This window comes from Acanthochromis polyacanthus, chromosome 4 (genome assembly GCF_021347895.1).
Source record: "Acanthochromis polyacanthus isolate Apoly-LR-REF ecotype Palm Island chromosome 4, KAUST_Apoly_ChrSc, whole genome shotgun sequence".
Lineage (NCBI taxonomy): Eukaryota > Metazoa > Chordata > Actinopteri > Pomacentridae > Acanthochromis > Acanthochromis polyacanthus.
Genome location: NC_067116.1, coordinates 21,645,113 through 21,665,993, shown reverse-complemented (window position 1 = coordinate 21,665,993; position 20,881 = coordinate 21,645,113). Strand labels below are relative to the sequence as shown.

The following is a 20,881-nucleotide window of genomic DNA, read 5'->3' as shown; positions in this document are numbered from 1 at the left end:
CAGCATGTGGCATTTTGACCTCTTATAAGGACGACCACAGAAATCCTGCTTCTTCTTGTTACAAAGGTGCTACTGATTTATCTATCCAGCCCTTCATTCACATCAATCACATCAAATTTTTTTTGTTTTTTTTTGTTTTTTTTAAAGGTGAGTAAATAGCTCTAAAGGAACTTGGTCAGAGTAGAAAAAGAATCAGGTTCAGCATTAGCTGTGAATTCAGATACTGTATCTTATCCAGGCAGAAATTCTCGAATACCAACAGTCTTACCCGATGCTTCAGTAACAGTTCAATAATTTGAAATGCTAAATACATCAGTGATTCTCAAAAAACTGTGAACTGAGGCTAAGTACATTACATGGAGTTCATATAAACTCATAGCTTTTAACACATTCAAATACCTAGTTCAATGGATTTTTTATATCAGTGATAGCTGCAATGACCCCCCAACTCAAAGTGATGTCATAAATTTTAGGCAAATAGCAGGAAGCATAAACACAAATCCATTTAACTGGGTGAACGAGCTCTGGATCATTATAGAATTTGATCATTTAAATATGCATCAACACTGTAATATTTTAGTTGTCACTGTGGTAGAGAGATGTTGTCGGGTTTTCAGTTCAGTTTGTTTGTGTTAGATTGCATGCTGGGTAAAGTGGTTGTGGTTCATTTGAGGAGGAAAAGTAGCTGCAGTCTGGAAAGTGTGCTGCCCACATTTTCACCTGATATGATGCAAAACTAACATTTCATGCTACCTACATCTTTACAGACGCTCGAGCTTTTATTCTGCATGATAAAATCAATTCATGGTAGTTTTGATATAAACAGGATGTTCTAAATCCTCCCTCATGAATATTGATCTGATTTTAAAAAAAAGCTGGAATTTGGTTTTGAATTTACTGTCTTGCAAAACTTGCTCTGGATAATCCAGATACTAACCATGGATGAAAAGATGCATATTTGTGAGGACAAATGTGCCCTCTCCTTTGGGGAGTTTCTTTTCATAGTTATAAAGCTTCTTTAAAATGGTCTCATTTGCTATAATTGTTGTTATATTATAGATTCTAAAACCCAAAAAAGTACGTTTTAAAAGTATGTTGAAGTGATACACTGTGAGTGAAGGAACTAGAAAATTCACGTAAATTTTTTTGAGGTTTAATCATAAACTTTACAATTTGTAAAACCCCTGACAAATACGGCACATATTTCCCATAATACAGTAGTTTCAGTTGTTCTTTTTATTCAGCCATTAACTGTTGAACAAAACATTACAATATTCAGACAAGTGTGGCTGTTTACTGCACAAAGCGATACATTAATGAAAAACCACTTTCTGAAACACAAATAGCTTCACACACTTATATGGTAGCATTTGATGTTTTCTGAGGTTTTAGTTACAGAGGAACTGTTGTGAGTTTTGTATCTTTTTCTATCTCAGGTCAAAAATAAACGTGTTGCTTTGAAGAGCATAAAATGTACATCTAGAGGAGGTGAGACACGGCAAGAAATCAATTTTACTGTTAGATTTTTTAGTTGTTTAATTTGCATTGCCTTATCCTATTAATTGCAGTAAAGTTCTAAAATTGACTTATATGAGTTAAAGTTAAAATAGTAGTTATATTTTAAAGTAAAATATAGTTCCTCACATATACATACAAAATTTTGTAATGTGATGCTTATTAACACAAGTGTGGAGTTTTGAATTTTTCCTATAAGCACACAAGTTGATCCTGACAGAGGCTCAGTTTTAGTTTTGTATTAAATTAATTGTTGAGACGATATTTAGGTTTTCAAAAATTCAAATTTTTTAAATGATTGAGAGTAGACCTCAGTACAGATGTTCCTGTAAGAATGGATAAAGTAACTTTTCATACAGACTGAGGTGTTCTAACAGTAATCTTGTGCTGACATGAAAATCCTGAATTATCAAAGTCTTAATCAAAATCCTTAACTGTGTGTCATTCTAATTTTGAAAAATAATTTTATAAAATGAGCAACTTCAAAGTTGTAACATAAAGTTTCAGGAAAGGTGTTTTTGTTTTTTGTTTTTTTATTTTTGAGATATAATCTCGCTCATTTCACAGGTTTCATCGTCAAGGCGTGGTGGTTTCAGAAAAAACGATTTTAACCAACAGTAAACAAGCAATATTCACCTGAAAAATCAACTGAATGTAATGATAATAAAATATAACAATGACATTCATTTTAAAATTTTCACACATTTTTAAGTGCGTGATAAAGTGCTTCTTTCAAAAACTTTGATTTAAATGATTTATAAAATAAGATGTCAAAGCCTTAAGCTGGCTATTATTTTATGGTTTTATTTAGTTTTTGCTTTATATGCAAAATATGAAAAAGTATTTACTCTTAAGGATGAGAAAAACAAAGACCCAACTTCAAAAAACACTTTGGTTACTTACACCTAAATTCAGTCAAACCGATGAACGGAGCAAAGAGCAGCAGGACGGTGAGACCCCAGAGAGCTGCCATATCCAGGAGTCACTTTGTGTCCAACCACATACATACAGTACATACAGTCCAAATGGAAAATACTGACACAAGAAGCTGTTTTAAAAGTTCTTTCGTCACTGTTCTGAGAAGGAGGACCGCTATCTTCTAGTTGGAGGAGGAAGCTTCATTTCTGTTTTGCTGCTGCTAACAGGAAACCACACATCTTTCTTTTAATATTTCTTTTAGTCAGTCTGTTAATATGCATGAACACACAATGGTTTTGGATCCAGCTTTGAGCCCTTTGTTTGTGTACATGTACAAATGTGTGGTTTGACACAAGCGTATCTAGGCTGCTCAGACATGTATTGAAACACTGAACTTTGTTTGGTCTCCATTTTCTAAACCCGGCAGTGTTTATATTCATTGGTCTAGTGTGTGATACTGGATATTTACCAGTGAAAGATGAACATTTCAATGCAGTTACTGTATCTCATACTGTACTTGGTACTGTCACATGTTGATGAAGTTTCCCTGAAGCCACAATTGAACATTTTATAGAACAACAGATTGTGGAGAAGCTGCCTTTTAGTGGATCAGACAGAATAGCAATAGAATCCATCAATTTGACTTTATGACAAATTCATTGTAAAAATGCAAACTTTAGACAAACTAAACTCAGACTAAACACAGCAGTTCACATGCTGATGTAGGAATATATTAGTGGCTGCTGTTTGGACACTTTTATCAGGAACAGCTACACCTGCTAAGTCACTGTTATTTGTAGATGTGTTTGTTTTGTGATTTTAGATTTTAACTGAAATCTTTTTAAACCTGCAAAATATAGGTTTTATTTACTGTAGCAGCTGTATCTTCTGTAGGACACAGTCAGCTCTGCGCACAGCAATATGTTTACTGTCCTTGTCCTGTCCTCTTCACACCCCTTGCATGAACTCATTATTATCACTACAATGTATACATATCATTTCAACAGGCCAGATCATGTGACTAACATGATTTTACCACATATAAACAACATGTGAAAATATATATCATTTACCAAAATATACACATACAGTAACAATGATAACTTAAGCAGTTATTTTTAACATACCGATGATGCTCTTAAAGACTTGAACGTATGAATGCCATCTGCTGATAAAAAGCCTTTGCACTTCTTTAGGGATGTACATGGAGAACTGGCTTGACACCTACTAATGATGTCATCAACAACAGACACTGATCTTCTAACCTAAATGTTGCACACAACCAACAGCAGGGCATCACTTGCACAGGTCCTTGTCGTCAAAGTCACCTGTCAGAATGGGATGAGGACCGTTTTTCTGTGTGTTTAATATGGCTGGAGTGAGGATAAATGGATCGTGTGCATCTGTAGACACGGGCACCAGAGATCTGTTGTTCACAATGGCCATCACCTCGGCCATAAAGGTGGTGAGCACCTCATGAATGAGCCTAGAAGGCCCCAACCAAAGAAGCATGGAGTTGAGGATCTTACGAGTGATGCCGATCATTCTCTCCCATGCCCCTCCCATATGGGAGGAGTGAGGCGGGTTGAATGTTTACGTGCAGCCCTTTTCTGAGAGGTACCTCTTCACAGCATTTTCGTCAACACTGGATGAGATTCCAAGATCCTTGCATGCTCCGATGAAATTGGTTCACCATTCAGAACGTATTTTCTTAACTGGCCCACGGATTGCCAGGAACCTTCTCCACGCATTTCTGAAACTCGAGCTCCAGACCTCCTCCCTGCCCTGGTGCTCCACACCATTGATTAGTCCACCACCATGACTCCTCCTCACTCAATCACTCCACATGACTGTATCTGCAACCAAGACTCTCAGTCGGGGTGGCTGGTATTTGTGACCAGTCCGCCCTGGTGCTTCTGTGTATTGTATTTTGTTTGTGTTCCTGTGCGGTCTGCAGTTACTTGTGGTGGGTACTACGGACAATTCAAGCTACTGTTGGCGGCTGCTAATTTGGGTTGGAGCCCCTAGATTCAGTGGAGACTGAGGCTCCAGTTAGCAGTCTGCCATCTGTGTAAAGAAACTGTTGAGCAGTTGAAGTCTTCGTCTACTGTGTGGTCAATGTCTGTGTTTAGCGGCACCAGTTTTTGTTTAGTTCATTCTATTTACTGTTTGTATCAGTTTCTGTTATTTGTGGTGGGTGTTGCTTCTGTGTTTTAAGTTTGGGTAGGGAGTTTCGTTATTTTGTTTGTGTTTAGTTGTTGTTTTGTGTTTTAGTTACAAACTCTGTTAGCCTTCGTTTGGTTATATTTTATTCTCTAATTTGGCAACATCTGCCAGTCTTGTTTTCCTGTTTGATCACTTTTAAGTTCCATTTACTACTGAGCAATAAATTCCTTTACCTCAACCAATAACATTCTGGTTATTTTTTTGCGTCCAGCTGACCCTGGAGGTTAGATCGTAACAGGCACAAGTTGAGTAGAGGAAATACAATTTGGTTGTGAATTGGACTCCAGCCCCTGAAACCTGTACTGGAGAAGCAGTCAGTAATGCTTGGACAGATGCATCATCAGGAGATCAAATGTGTCTACCACCAAGCATCTGGTTTTCCATTTTTCTGTCACATTTAACACAGGTCAGTGTTAAATGTGTCCTACTTTCTGCTGATCACAGAAGAGGAAGCTGTGTGATTTTAGGAAGACCAGCGCAGGATTTCCTTCTCACCGCAAAATTTAAGGTGCAGCATTATGATGAAGTAACCATGTCCCATCTGTATACTTAAAGGGGAACTTCGTTTTTTTGAATTTTCAACATAGCTCCATTATTTAGCCAGGCAGGCAGCTTAGCAGCTCAGCTAGCAAAAAGTATGGGGCAAGAGGCCCCCCCGCGTCAAAGTCCGCCCTAACGTGCTTTTTTTCCCACACTGACCGGCCATGTGGAGGTTTTCGTTCACTTCTCATCTCTAGTATGTTGTGGGACACTCGTTGAGACGATCCGAGCCAGTCAGTGTGGGGGGAAAAAAGCACGTTAGAGTGGACTTTGAAGCAGGGGGGGGGGGGGGGGGGGGGGGGGCACTTTTGTTAATTTTCTTGTAAATAATAAACAGAAATGTAAAATTTGTATTTGTGTCTGCCTAATGCAGTCACACCTTTTGAAACACAAAAAAAAATTTCCACAAATGTTTCATCATAATATTTGAGATTGTATAAAATTTTAAGGGTGTCTGAAAACTTTTTCCCCACTGTACTGGGTTGAGTGATTCCCTTTCCTTTAAAAGTCGACTGTTCTACACCCACAGACAGAGAATCACAGTCGTCCCTTTGAGTGGTGATAAAGGCGTGAATAACTTTTTCCAAGTCTTGAAGAAACAGCGAGAAGTCTTAACTGGTGAAAGCTGGTTTTGGCCACTGAGCCCATCTGTCTGTTGAATCTGAAGGAGCTGTCGAGGACTTTTCTTTGTTTTGTTTTTTTTACAAAAGGTCCACTGTGTGATGCCAAATGTCCGAGAGTGCTTTGAGGGTCATCCAAAGAGCCTGCTAAACCAAACCTAACAGCCAAAAGAGCTCAAAATGAAGCCAGTGGTTCAGGTTAAAAATGTCTAGAATTAAAGTGAAAATTATTTTCTTTTTAGTATAGCTTAAGTACTTGTCCTTTAATATTTACTGTATTATTTAAATCCCAACCAAGTCCACTTTGAGACAATAGACCATTTTCCATTCATTTCTTATATGGTCAGCAAAAACATGTCATATAAACATACAAATGACATCTCAAAACACACTGTTAAATACCCAAGAAAAAACACTGCAGAGACACACGCAAACTCATTTGTCAACTTTAATTTCCTGCAGGTGGCAGAAGTATATAATTTTTGGCAGCAGTTGCTTCACTTTACTGAAAAGGTTGACATCTATATAACATCAGCCACAGGACAGCTTCTGCCAGTCTGACACTGCACTACCTAATGAAGCTTCACAAGGCTGTTACAACACATAAGTATGGCCAGGATGTAAGACTTAATCTATTACCTTATTTTATGAAATTTAAATCATCCAGCCTTACCAACTTTTTCTTATAATAATAATAATAATAATAATAATGATCTTTATTTATAAAGCACTTTTCAAACAGCAGTTGTAGCACAAAGTGCTTTATAAACAGACAAATAATTAAAATAAGATGAAAGAAATTATGACCCAAATCCACCCCACCCAGCCCCAAACCCACCGACCCCGCAATCCATACACTGTATTGTTTAAAAGCAACATAAATAAAAGACAATAATAAATCAGGGACATTGTTATACCCAGTACGTACTGAGGAAACGCCATCTTAAAGGTTCAAAATAGGTAAACACTGGAGGTTAGTTTAAAGTGTAAAATAAATAAATAAATAAATAAAAATAAATGAATAAAATAAAATAAATCCATAAGTAGATCAGTAAAATAAATAAATAAGTAAATAAATTCAATTAAATATATCATATAACAAAATAAAGATAATAATAATAATAGTGATAATTATAAATTCAGAGTTGTAAAAAGAATAAATACACTAAAAAGTAAAAGCCAGACTAAAAAGGTAGGTTTTAAGTTTGTTTTTAAAAACATTAACATTAGGTGCAGCCCTCAGGTCTTCAGGAAGGCTGTTCCATAAGCGGGGGCCGTAGTAATAAAAAGATGCCCCACCATAAGTTTTTGTTTTGACCTTGGAAACTGTCAACACAGAACTGCCTGAAGACCTGAGGGTTCTAATTGGTTCATACGGTAAAAGCAAATCTGATAAATACGATGGACTAAGACCATTAAGAGCTTTAAAAACCAATAAAAGAATCTTAAAATCTATCCTAAAAGAAACGGGTAGCCAATGCAGAGACCTTAAAATCGGTGTAATATGGGCTCTCTTTCTGGTCCCCGTTAGCATCCGTGCAGCTGAATTCTGTAGGAGCTGAAGATGGGAGATTTTCTTTTGCGGGAGACCAGAAAGAAAAGCATTGCAGTAATCTATTCTACAGGTGATAAAAGCATGGATTAATGTCTCTGCATTGGCTTGAGAGAGAAACGGTCGCACTCGGGCAATGTTCTTTAAATGAGAAAAAGCTTTTTTGGTAATGTCCCGGATATGTAGCTCAAAACTGAGCTCTGAATCGAATAAAACCCCTAAAGTTTTAGCCTGTCCACACGGATTAAAAGATAATGCTTGTAGTTTGCTGACCAGTTTCTCTCTCTTGACCCTTGAATCAATGACTAAAACCAGAGTTTTGTCCTGGTTGAGGTGTAAAAAGTTGTCTGCCATCCATGATTTCCATCCATCCTCTATACACCGCTTTATCCTCATTAGGGTCGCGGGGGGAGCTGGAGCCTATCCCAGCCGACTCGGGCGAAGGCAGGGGACACCCAGGACAGGTCGCCAGTCCGTCGCAGGGCTACATACACAGACGAACACTCACACTCACATTCACACCTACGGGCAATTTAGAGTACTCAATTAACCTCAGCACATTTTTGGACTGTGGGAGGAAGCCGGAGTACCCGGAGAAAACCCACGCATGCTCAGGGAGAACATGCAAACTCCATGCAGAAAGATCCCAGGCCCACCCCAGGATTCGAACCAGGGATCTTCTTGCTGCAAGGCGAAAGTGCTAACCACTACGCCACTGAGCAGCCCCATCCATGATTTAATATCTAAAATACAGTTAAAAAGGGCATCGAGTGGCCGTGTGTCATCAGGAGACACGACAACATAAAGCTGAGTGTCGTCAGCATAGCTGTGGAAATTGATGCTGTGTTTCCTGATGACATTACCTAGTGGAAGCATATAAAGATTAAAAAGAGTAGGGCCTAAAATTGAACCTTGGGGAACACCACACCCAATGTCATAACATTGTGATAAATGATCCCCAAGATTTACATAAAACTTTCTATCACTAAGGTAAGATTTAAACCAATTAAAAACAGTGCCTGAGATGCCAGTAAAATCATGGAGTCTACTTAAAAGAATTTTGTGGTCAACAGTATCAAATGCACCACTCAGGTCCAATAAAACTAAAACAGAGGGTAATTTGTTATCCATATTGCACCTGAGGTCATTAACAATTTTGACCAGAGCAGTCTCTGTAATGTGATTTTTTCCTAAAACCAGATTGATAAATTTCATAAATATTTCTTAAACTAATAAAATAATTTAACTGGTTTAAAACAATCTTCTCTAAAAGTTTACTTAAAAATGGCAAATTGGATACAGGTCTAAAATTATCAGCTAAAGCTGTATCCAAATTGCTTCTGTTCAGGAGAGGTTTTATATTAGAAGTTTTAAAAGCAGAGGGGAACACGCCTGTCTGAAGAGAATAATTTAAAATAGTAAGAAAATCCTGTTTAAAAAAGTCATAAAAGTTCTTAAAAAGGGATGCTGGAATGGGATCTAAAAGGCAGGTAGTTAGCTTGAGTTGTTTAAAAACTTTTTCAAGCATCACAGCATCAACCAGGACAAAACTTTCCAGTGTTTCCCCATTTAAAACCAAAGATTCCGAGGAGTTAAAATTCAAAGGCTGAGAAAGTAAAAGGTTTGATCTGATAAAATCTATTTTACTGCTGAAGTGGACTGCAAAGTCATCCCATGACAAGTCTGATTCCTTAGTTTGATTTAAAACAGGGTTGATTAATTTGTCTATTGTTTTAGAAAGTACCTTAGGATTGTTTTGGTTGTTGTGAATTAATGTGGAAAATGTTCTTTTCTTGCCTGTTTGATTGCTGTGTTATAAATCTTCAGATGATGTTGGAAAATATTGTAATTTATTTGAATTTTGTTTTTCCGTCACTTCCGTTCTGCTTTTCGACAATTTCTTTTGAGGTTAATGATGTAACTGTTTGTCCAGGGAGGCTTTGGTTGTTTTCTTTTGATTTTTATTGGTGCAACAGTGTCTAGAGCTGACCTTAGTTTACTGTTAAAATGATCAACAATAAAATCACAGGAGGAAGGTAAAACATGTGTGGGGGTATCAGTTAATATGTCAATAAAATTTGCAGCCACTTCAGCAGTAAGATAGCGCTTCCTGATTGTACGCACTGGGATTTCTTGTTGCTTAAGATCATTGATATTAAAAAACACACAAAAATGATCAGACAAGCCCACGTCCATAACAGAGGTCACAGATGTAGAAGGGCCATGGGTGATTATTAAATCTAAAATTTTTCCTCTGTTATGGGTGGGCTGTGTCACATGTTGGATAAAATTCATAGTGTGAAGAAGGATTAAAAATTCTGAGCTAAAAGAGTCTGATTGATTATCAACATGCAAATTAAAATCACCTAAAATAAGAACTCTGTCATACTTGGAATAGATACAAGAGTGCAGTTCAGGAAATTCAGTAATAAAAGAGGCACAGCGTTTAGGTGGTCTGTAGATAGTCAAGCATAGGACTGCTAAAAACAAATGAATGATGTTCAAAAGAGGAATACTTATCAAATAAAATCTCTTTAAAACCATTATATGCTAAAAGAATTGTGGCTGTCCCCGTCCTCTTCTCCCCTGCCTAAAAAAATAACAAAATTGGTAGTTGGGGGGAGAGGCTTCAATGAGAGAGGCAGCTGCATCTGCACTGAGCCAAGTTTCTGTTAAAAACATAAAATCAATATTATTATCTAAAACCAGTTCGTTAATAAGAAAAGTTTTGTTAAAAAGAGATCTAACATTTAAAAGTGCCATATTGAGTGTAGTTTGGGGGGGATCAGAAGGGGCCATGTGTGTGATTATGGGTTTGAGGTTAAATATATTTGCACCTGAGGATGGATGTGAATGGTAGTGCTCTCTTGGGGTAATTATGACAGAGATAGGTGAGTTTTGACAATCAGATGGTCTAAGTCCGGTAGGATGCAATCTACTGTTAAAATCGGAACTAAAATGATATGGACTGGGACCGGAGGGACATCAGTCTCTGTAGGAACGTCAGTGGGAGTGGGCTGATAGCGGTGAGGTGGGGCTGAAGAGCGCGCATGCTGGATGCCGTATGCCAGGTTGGCGGACAGCAAATGGCATCCAGCGATGTTCAGGTGAAGCCCGTCAGCCCCAAAGAGATTTCTCCTCTGCCAGAAGGTATCAAAATTGTTTATGAAGCCCATATTATAGGAGCCACAGACAGAGGAGAGCCAGGTGTTCAGACTAAGCAGCCTGCTGAAGCGACCCACGCCTCGGTCATGGGTGGGGGTGGGGCCAGAAATAAAAACACGCAGGTGGAACTGATTGACAACACTGAACAGGTGGAGGAAGTCTTGTTTTAAGAGTTCAGACTGTTGTTTGAGAATATCATTAGTACCTGTGTGGATGATGATCCTGGTGACCTCCGGAAAAGATTTCAAGATGTGAGGGATTTTCTCTGTTATGTCCATGACGGTGGCATTGTCTCCCAGGGCATCAGCATTGCATTCAGTTCTCTCAGAAAGGCCCCAGCAGGTATTAAAATTAATACTAAACGTAAATTAAATGTGGGAGTGTTGAAACAGAGAATTGTGTTCACTGGAGGATGTCTAATCTTATTTTATGGAGTTTCAATCAGACCCATACACATAAATGAATTTTAATTTAGTCTAACCTCCCGTTTTGTCCTGTTCATTCAGGTTACATTTCTTAGAATTTCTGGAAAAATTGGATGTCACTCAGAATAAATAATAGGAAACCATATTCTCCCAATCAGTACTCCTTTTGGTATAATTCTATGCCTTAGTTCTGTATAATCATAAAACAAGTACAAGATCTTAAAAAGCCTGTCATATCAAGATTGAAACTAAATGGTCAGTTCCTCCTGCCACAAAGTACACATTCAAACAAGAGAAAAGAACATGTGGAACCAAACCTATATGCCAGTGGAAAAGACTTACTGCACATAGAACAACTTAATAATTGATAAGCAGCTCCATCAGGACTTTCTTTCAAAAAAAAAACTTTGTTTCCTGAATGTGATGTTTGTTACAGAACACAGGTCTTGTAGACTGCCACAACCAAGACCAACACTGTGGTGATAATGAAGACCTGAACAACAATGAGAGCTTAGTCAGTGTCCGTGAAATGACCATTTTAACAGAGTAATATCCAAACGGTAGTGTCTTATGTTGTGTTCTAGCTGTCAATCATGATCTCAAATATTCCTTTGAAAGCAGTCACCGAAAAAGAAAAAATAAATCCATTTATCAGGAGTTGTGGCACTCACTGAAACATTATACCATCCTCCACTGTGTAGTGGAGCCTGAGTGAACTGAGGCGGGCCATGCTAACATCTCTGGGTACCCGCCTTTTACTTGAAGCGTCCACATCCTTTATTATGCGTAACTTGAAGCCTTAGTATGCTTTAATTATTAAGTAAGATTTACAATTTTTAAAATACTCTTAGAAACACTCTTAGCTTCAAAATATTCTCTTATGCAAAGAAACAACATTTCACTTTTTTTTTCATATACTAGAAAACCACTAAAACAGAAGCAATAAAAAAACACAGGGGTGAGAGAAGGAGGGAGGGAGATGGGGAAAAGTGGGAAAGAGTCTGAGAAAGTGACCCTTTTTCCACCCTGTTGAGGGCGTGAATGAGTGAGTCGGTGGTTTGGTTTCATGACTGACTCACCTTTGAAGGCTGCCTCCAGTGGCTGTTTGAGGAACTGCAGTTTCTCATTGGTCTCATTTCTCATCCCCAGAGGTTACTACAGGCTCCTCTTTTAAATTAGGCCTTTTAGATCCAGTATGAGTGACGTTTCAGCAACTGGACTGTTTCGGTAAAAACATTTTGATGGCTTGCTGAGATAAAATAAGTGAGAGTTTACATAGCCTACATGGACCTCAGATTCTTTGTTTTAGGGCGTGCCAAAATATCCACTAGGCAAGTGCTATGCAGATATATTACATAGTGATGTGGACAAGTTGCAGAACAAAAGCCTGGACTTCAGATGAGGCATTTCAGGGTGTTGATGAGCAGTGTCTTCTGTAGGAGAACATAAATTCCTTTTTACGTTTGCAGACCTTTTACATGCACACAAAGCTGTAACACACTAAGGAAAGGGGACAATCTAAAAAGCACCATGTGGGCTCTTCAAAGTCAGCAGTGAAGGTTGTTGCTGATATTTGCCCCAACCAATGATCTGAGAAAAGAGCAGCAGGTTTTTTGACTCGGCCTAGAAAGAGGACTGCTACCTTCACTTTGGTAGAGGAAGCCTCATCTCTGCTGCTTCAAACAGGAAACCACACGTCTTTCTGCTCATATTTCTATTAGTCAGTCTGTCCATATGTATGTACAGGTATATTTGGATCCAGTTTTCAGCGCTTGGTTTGTGTTTATGTACAAATGTGTATCCAGGCTGTTAAGGTATCTGTTTTCTAAACCTGGCAGTGTTTTTCTTCCTTGGTCGAGTTTGTGATGCTGCATCTTTACCAGTGAAAGAAAAGCATTTGAATGCAGTCACTGTGTCTCACACTGTACTTGATACTGTCACATGTTTCTCAAGTTTACATGTTGATGAAGCTTTCCTGAATCCACCACTGAACAATTCATTGCTGTAGCTATTCTATTCCACAGATTTTCAGCAAAGCTACACTGTTCTGACTTCTGGAGGTTTGTCTAAAAATCAGCAACACATCTGTACGTCATTGTGATTAAGTTGATTTTATTTATTTAACCAGACTTGGTTCAAAACATCAGAATGAAAAGTGACACTTTCTAACATGGTAAAATATGCACACCAAAGCATCAGAATCACTGAAATTCCAAAATGCAACAAAGTGATGAAGATACCACAGAATTTACTTTGTTAAAAAATATTTCAATAGAGTAAAATATTGTAGCTCTTGGCTAATGAAAATAGTCTCTAAAATGTTGTAAAATATCTACTGCAAGCTGAATAACTTGAAAACTTATCATAGAGAGTAAATGGTGATTTGATGTGAAGCTCCATCAGGCCTTCCTTCATCAGCGAGCTGCTTTATGACGCCGTCCAGGAGGTCGTGTATTCATGTAGACTATGACAACAAAGAGGAAACATGACACAAAGTACAACTGCAGCACAACATCACGCCTCAGTATGCTTCTAAAACTTCTCTGGACTCAGCTCTTTTTCAGCTACAAATTATTATGTTTCACAGTTTTTGGAGAATAACTAATGATGTGAATATTTTACTCACTTGCTGTTGATTCAAGCATCATGTCGTCATTCACACTGTGGAGAAAATAATACAGTAAATCAAAATTAATGTATGTTATGTAGCTTTATAAGTAAACTGAGACAAATCAGTGACAGTCAGACTTATTTGATACGTGGTCTTTACCGTCTGGACTCTCTGCGCTTCTTCATGTAGATCTTATAGATCGCCACAAACACCACAACAAATGTGATGACAACGAGGAAGCACAGAAAACCAACGAGAGCTTTGTCGTTGTCTGTAAATGAGGATTACAACAGAAGAATATCAAAATGGTTGCATTCAAGATACAGTTAAGATAAACTGAGTTCAACATCACAGGAAAATTATTCATGTTTTGTCGAATCAATGAAAACAGCACATACACTTGGTGGAAACGTCTATAATCTTGGGATTGCTCTCCAGCTTTCCATTGAAAACAGTCACCTATAAAGACAGAACGTCACTAAGAATTACAGCATCCAGCAATAAATGAGCAGTAAAATAGGAATATTCTGAAGAATTTCAAAACAGGATTATACATACCACCACTGTGTAGCTTGTAGAGTAGCTCAGATCTCTGAATTCAAAGTCACATTTCGTCTTCTCAAGTTGTTTCTCATGATTAAGACGTGCTCTGTATATCTTCTTAGGTCCAAACAAACGACCGCGATAGTCACAGTTTACTTTAATCAAATTATTCTCTGGAAGATTCGAGCTCACATGTTTAATGTCTTCTGGTGCTGCAAGAGAATGAAAAAAGATCAAATATTTGATGTTAGATGCAACTTTTACTCACAGCTACAGAGATGTTGTGGTATCTGTACTTTAGCATTATTGGAGCGTTTGTGTGGTGGTTGCGATAATATTATTCAATTTATTTTTTAGTTAAAGAATCAGACAGGCATTATTTTCTCTTGTTTCGTTGAATGATGAGTTATGAGGCCTTTAAATTGTGCCTTTGCTTTCCTTTTACTGCTTTGTAGTTTCGACTTGATTTAAATATATTTCAATAAAATAAAAAACTATCAATAAATAATTGTGAGATAAAATTTGACAAGCAGACACATTTGAACTGAACTGACTGAAGCTGGTAAATTTCTACACGTTCACAGATCACAGAGAAAAACACTGAGAGTAAGAACTTCAATGAGAAAATATATGATTCTGGTACGTGTTGAACACTGATCTGTTTACTAATGATTAGAGAATATTTTAAATGTTGATTATAATGTTTTGTCACTATTGGTGTTCAGTTCAGGGCCTGCTGTGCTCTCTGAGTGTCAGGATTTACCTTCATCAACTTTCTATAACAGTGAATAGAAATGTCTTGCATTTAGAATTATATTTTAAATAATTACCTTAGATAGTTATTAGTTCATTCATTAAAGCAAAGTACTGAGTTAATTCAACATAGTTTCTGTACCAGACAGAATGGAGTTGTATTTCTGTGAATCACATGATTTCAGTTTTCTCCTAAAATATTTGCACTGTTTCTACATTGAAAGGTTCCAGGTGTTTTAAAAAGATATAATTTTTACATCAACAAATTGATCTTAACTAGATGGTAAACAACAGAAATGCAGCAAAACAGAGTTTAATTGTGATGAGTTAATACTAGACATTTTGTTTTCTGTGTTTTGAGGACTGTGATCTGATATTTTCTTGGTCACTTACTTCCAACATCAGTTCTTTGGTAAACTCTTAGCCGTTGGTCATCTTTGTTGTCCTTTTTGTAGGTGGGAACTATGTCACAGGTGTGTTCAGTGTACGGTAAGAGTCCAGTAAAGTTACATTTTCCTCCATCAGGACGTGGAATCAAGTTGCCTGTAACTGTAACAGAATCTTAATGAACTGTTTTAGTAACAGCAGGTCAATCTAAAGACACTTAAATGACTGAATCTCATGTTAAAGTTGTAGAAATATCCACAAACACTTTGGTCTGTTTGTCAGGTTACACATTAAGAATCTCCAGCTCTGATTGTGGTCCTGTGAGCTAAAACCTCAGTATTCACTGTTTACTCTATGAGCAGCAGACTGAGAAACTGCTTTTATCACTCTTTCTGCAGAAAACTGTTTCAGATCAGTTCATCTTCTGCACAGTAACATTTTTAACTGTGAACACGTCAATGTTTCTGTCTTCTGTAGAAAACTGTCATCAAACTGTGACATTTCAATGCTTGTTCTGTATATTACTGTATGTGAGTATTTTAAGAACTATAAAAACCACAACATGACACAACATCATTTACATTTACTTTAATGTTCTGAAACGTTGGAACAAAGAAACATCTGAATGCAAGAGACTCACTAAAGATTTAAACACATATTTCATTTCTGAAAAGTCCGAAATGCACAGCTGTGAATAGAACACATGAGTACAGTGACTCCACTTGTTTTACTTACTTTTACTTTTACTCGTCTCACAGCTGCAGTCATAAGACAGTGAAAGGTTCTGAAGTCTAGGAAGGTCGTCTTTGCAGTTGTCACTGGTTGTTGTCCAGGTCAGCTCAATGGAAGTGTTGGTTGTCTCTCTCTTTGTGATGGTTATTCTGAAACCTGTTGGAACACAGTTGATGTCAGCAATAATAAATCTTCTACCTGTTACTGTGATTTACTCCTCTGAGGATACAAACTTTCACTCCACTGAGTTAAAGTAAATGTCAAACTTACGACAGTTGATCCTGACGGGGATCGGTGTAGTTCTCTTATCTAAGGGGACGTTGTTGTCTTTAATCAGACCAGTACAGTTGTAGTCTGTGAAAGGCTCCAGCTCAGACAGTTTCTTGGAGTCATTGACTTTTCCATTTTCTGAGGAGACACAAGTATGACAGGATTTCTACAATAACTGGTGTTTGTATCTCAGTGTGGATGAGCAGTTATCTTCTAGGTTCAGATTCATCTTTGGACACTTTCAGAGAAACAATATTCAGAACAGATTGACAAAGAGCACAAAGCAGCAGCTCAGTCTTCTCTCACCAAAACACCTAAACTGATTTTCATCATCGTTCATTGTTTTAATGCTGTGTTAGTGTTTAAACTGCACATCTTCCATTTAAATGTTCTGATAATGTTGCTGAAAGTCTCCACTTCTGGTCTTTCCACTTACCTGAACAGGTGTAATCAACAGAGAGACTTCTGCATTCTGAAGGGAACGTATTGATTGTTGCAGGAAGTCCAGTGGAAACAGTCTGTTTTATTTCACTTGGATCTAAGTTATCTGAGGATTTAGAAGTATAAACATAAAACCTGTTTATTTGAGGTCTGAAGCACAATAATTTCTAAATGAAGGTTCATCCATTCGTACATACCAACAGGGATGCTTTTGGTGATGCTAATGGAAGAGTTCACACAGTTTCCTGAAGTGAAGGTTGCTGTAAAATCTGAGCAAATGTCCTCGATATCCAGTTTGAGACGGTAAGCTTTATTGATGTATTGCAGATGTTTATTTGGTGTTGATAGTGAGGAGCTGATGTCCCAATCACTTTGGAAAGAAATAAATCCAGGAATGGAGCTGCCACCTTTAATGTCACCTTCACCTGAAATACACAAAAGATGCACAAATGTGTCTGTTTTATACACAGTCTCATTTGTTAACTCAAAGAACATCAGATGAATTAAACAGTGTTAGTTATTTGGACTCACGCATTCGTTCTGTTGTTACAGTTCCGTTTTTATCTTCAGTGTGGTTACAGGAGGTTTCACTGCCATCATTGTTGATAAATACAACTTCATACTGATATTCGGTGCAGGGCTTCAGTTGTGTGATGTTATGTGATGAACTTTGATTGGAGAACTGAACGTTGAACATCTTTTTAGTCTCTGGTTTGCCTTTTTCAGTCAGATATATTCTGTAGTTTCCAGCAGTGAAGTTCAATCTCATGTCAATCTGGAGGCCAAAAGGGATGGCTGTCACAGTGTAAAAACCTGAACACAAAATCAGCAACATTATTAAATCTTAGTTTCTATAAACCAACAGGTGGCCATTTTAAATCTCAGACATGTTGTTCATGCTGAACATGTTCCTGTGTAGGCTGAGGAATAAAATACATTCAGAACACTGACAATAAAAATATACTTTCACTGTATTCATTGTAAAGTCAGAGAGAAACACAGACGCTGGACACAGTTAGTTTAAATGTGAAACACAAGATGGATTATCCTTTAAACTGATACTCACACTGTGTTTGGGCTGGTGGGAGGACAGCAGACACATTTGAACAAGATGAGGAGAGAATAAAACAAAACATTAATATATAAATATGCAGCATGCACATTAAATGACAACAACTATTTATGATCTATGAGCAACTTCTAACACAAACCTCAGCAGTGCTAATGTCCATTATATAAACTCATAGAAAACATGATTTTACCTCAAGCCTATATAATGAATGAGAAAATTCTAGCCATTGGTGGTAGGTTTCTCTGTGGTGCCTGGAGGAGAAGGAGGGTTTTGATATTGGTTTGTCTGAGAGACTGAGTGGTTGATGGATGTGTGGGTTGAGGTGTTTGCAGAAGTAGTGACTGCAGGATGGAGAGCATGATGGAGGTCACATTCAGACAGAAATACTCAAAGACCAACAGTCTTACCCCATGCTTCTGTAACATTTCAGTAATTTAAAATGCTAAATACACCAGTGATGCTCATTAAACTATGAAATGAGGCTAAGTACATTACCAGACATGGAGTTCATTCAAATTCATAGCTTTTTACACATTCAAATACCTAGTTCAAATAGATTTTTAGTGTAGAGTAGAATAGAGAATAGAGTACATTACCAGACACATTAGGTGAAATGGGTGGATGTGAGGGGTTTGAGGAGAGGGTTGTTGAGATGAGTGGAGGTTTGGTGAAAACACTGATGTCTGACAGCGTGGGAGCTGCTGTCATGGTGAGTGGAGGTGAGGAGGTGACAGAGAAACTGGCTGAAGGTGCTGTGATGGGTGGAGGTAAGGTGGTTGAAACATCTGTATTCCAAGAAGAAAATCAGATCATTATCACAGTGCTAGTCTTGCAACATCAAAATGTGCAGCATGTGGCTTTTTGAGTTCTTAAAAGGACGACCACAGAAATCCTGCTTCTTCTTGTTACAAAGTCGCTACTGATTTATCTATCCAGCCCTTCATTCACATCAATTACATCAATTTATCGTTTTTTTTTTTTTTTTAAAGGTGAGGAAATAGCTGTAAAGGAACTTGGTCAGAGTAGATTTTACACTCAGAGGAGGTCAGATGATGCTCAGCTGGAGGTTTCAGTCAGACTCAATAATTTGTCGAAAAAGAATCAGGTTCAGCATTAGCTGTGAATTCAGATACTGTATCCTATTCAGGCAGAAATTCTCGAATACCAGCAGTCTTAGCCGATGCTTCAGTAACAGTTGAATAATTTAAAATGCTAAATACATCAGTGATTCTCAAAAAACTGTGAACTGAGGCTAAGTACATTACATGGAGTTCATATAAACTCATAGCTTTTAACACATTCAAATACCTAGTTCAATGGATTTTTTTATATCAGTGATAGCTGCAGTGACCCCCCAACTCAAAGTGACATCATAAATTTTAGGCAAATAGCAGGAAGCATAAACACAAATCCATTTAACTGGGTGAACGAGCTCTGGATCATTATAGAATTTGATCGTTTAAATATGCATCAACACTGTAATATTTTAGTTGTCACTGTGGTGGAGAGATGTTGTCGGGTTTTCAGTTCAGTTTATCTGAGTGTTAGATTGCATGCTGGGTAAAGTGGTTGTGGTTCATTTGAGGAGGAAAAGTAGCTGCAGTCTGGAAAGTGTGCTGCCCACATTTTCATCTGATATGATGCTAAACTAACATTTCATGCTACCTACATCTTTACAGACGCTCCATCGAGCTTTTATTCTGCATGATAAAATCAATTCATGGTAGTTTTGTTACAAACAGGATGTTTCTATGTTTCTAAATCCTCCCTCATGAATGTTGATCTGATTAAAAAAAAAGCTGGAATTTGGTTTTGAATTTACTGTCTTGCAAAACTTGCTCTGGATAATCAGATACCAACCACGGATGAAAAGATGCATGTTTGTGAGGACAAATGTGCCCTCTGGTTTGGGGAGTTTCTTTTCGTACTTAAAAAGCTTCTTTAAAATCATCTTATTTGTTGTTATTATAGATTCTAAATCCGGAAAAAGTATGTTTTAAAAGTATGTTGAAGTGATACACTGTGAGTGAAGGATCTAGAAAATGCACTTCAATTTTTTGAGGTTTAATAATAAACTTTACAATTTGTAAAACCCCTGACAAATACGGCACATATTTCCCACAGTTGTTCTTTTTCTTCAGCCACTAACTGTTGAACAAAACATTACAATATCCAGACAAGTGCGGCTGTTTACTGCACAAAGCGATGCATGAATGAAAAACCACTTTCTGAAACACAAATAGCTTCACACACTTAAATATTACTAAACGTAGTTTTAGGTTTTCTGAGGTTTTAGTTACAGAGGAAGAGTTTCGTATCTTTTTCTATCTCAGGTCAAAATAAAAGTGTTGCTCTGAAGAGCATAAAATGTACATCTGGAGGAGGTGAGACACGACAAGAAATCAATTTTACTGTTAGACTTTTTAGTTGTTTAATTTGCATTGCCTTATCCTATTAATTGCAGTAAAGTTCTAAAATTGACTTATATGAGTTAAAGTTAAAATAGTAGTTACATTTTAAAATAAAATACAGTTCCTCACAAGTATTCATGCAGTATTTTCCAAATTAGTTATCTTGCACAGTTCCATAACTGTGCAAGTTTTAAGAAAAATATTAAACTGTATGTGTATACATATATATATATGTGTGTGTGTGTGTATATATATATATATATATATATGTGTGTGTGTGTGTGTGTGTGTGTGTGTGTGTGTGTGTATATATATATATATATAGATATAGATATAGATATAGATATAGATATATAGCAAAATTTTGTAATGTGATGCTTATTAACACAAGTGTGGAGTTTTGAATTTGTCCTCTCAGCGCACAACTTGGTCCTGGCAGAGGCTCAGTTTTAGTTCTGTGTTAAATTAATTGATGACTCTATATTTAGGTTTTCAAAAATTCTCCTTTTTCAAATGACTGAGAGTAGACCTCAGTACAGATGTTCCTGTAAGAATGGATAAAGTAACTTTTCATACAGACTGAGGTGTTCTATCAGTAATCTTGTGCTGACATGAAAATCCTGAATTATCAAAGTCTTAATAAAAATCCACATCTAAGTGTTATTCTTTGTATTGAATGAAAATTTTATTTTTTTAAAAA

The 20,881-nt window shown here is 37.2% G+C and overlaps 1 protein-coding gene across 5 annotated transcripts in view; it reads right to left on the bottom strand.

The window, feature by feature from the left end:
* LOC110947059 (uncharacterized) overlaps nt 1-17,955 on the bottom strand; it is a 51,264-nt gene extending 33,309 nt beyond the window's left edge. The window contains exons 1-4 of one of the 5 annotated variants that reach the window (XM_051947730.1): nt 17,765-17,955; nt 17,230-17,511; nt 16,896-17,123; nt 16,694-16,804 (exon numbers count right to left, since the gene is read on the bottom strand). In XM_051947730.1, the coding sequence (XP_051803690.1) occupies nt 16,694-16,804; nt 16,896-17,123; nt 17,230-17,511; nt 17,765-17,861 (718 nt within the window). In that variant the 5' untranslated portion in view covers nt 17,862-17,955. The remainder of the gene's footprint in view (nt 1-16,693; nt 16,805-16,895; nt 17,124-17,229; nt 17,512-17,764) is intronic. The other 4 variants (XM_051947729.1, XR_007941656.1, XR_007941655.1 and 1 more) reach the window with 4 other exon arrangements.
* Nucleotides 17,956-20,881: the final 2,926 nt, after the last annotated feature.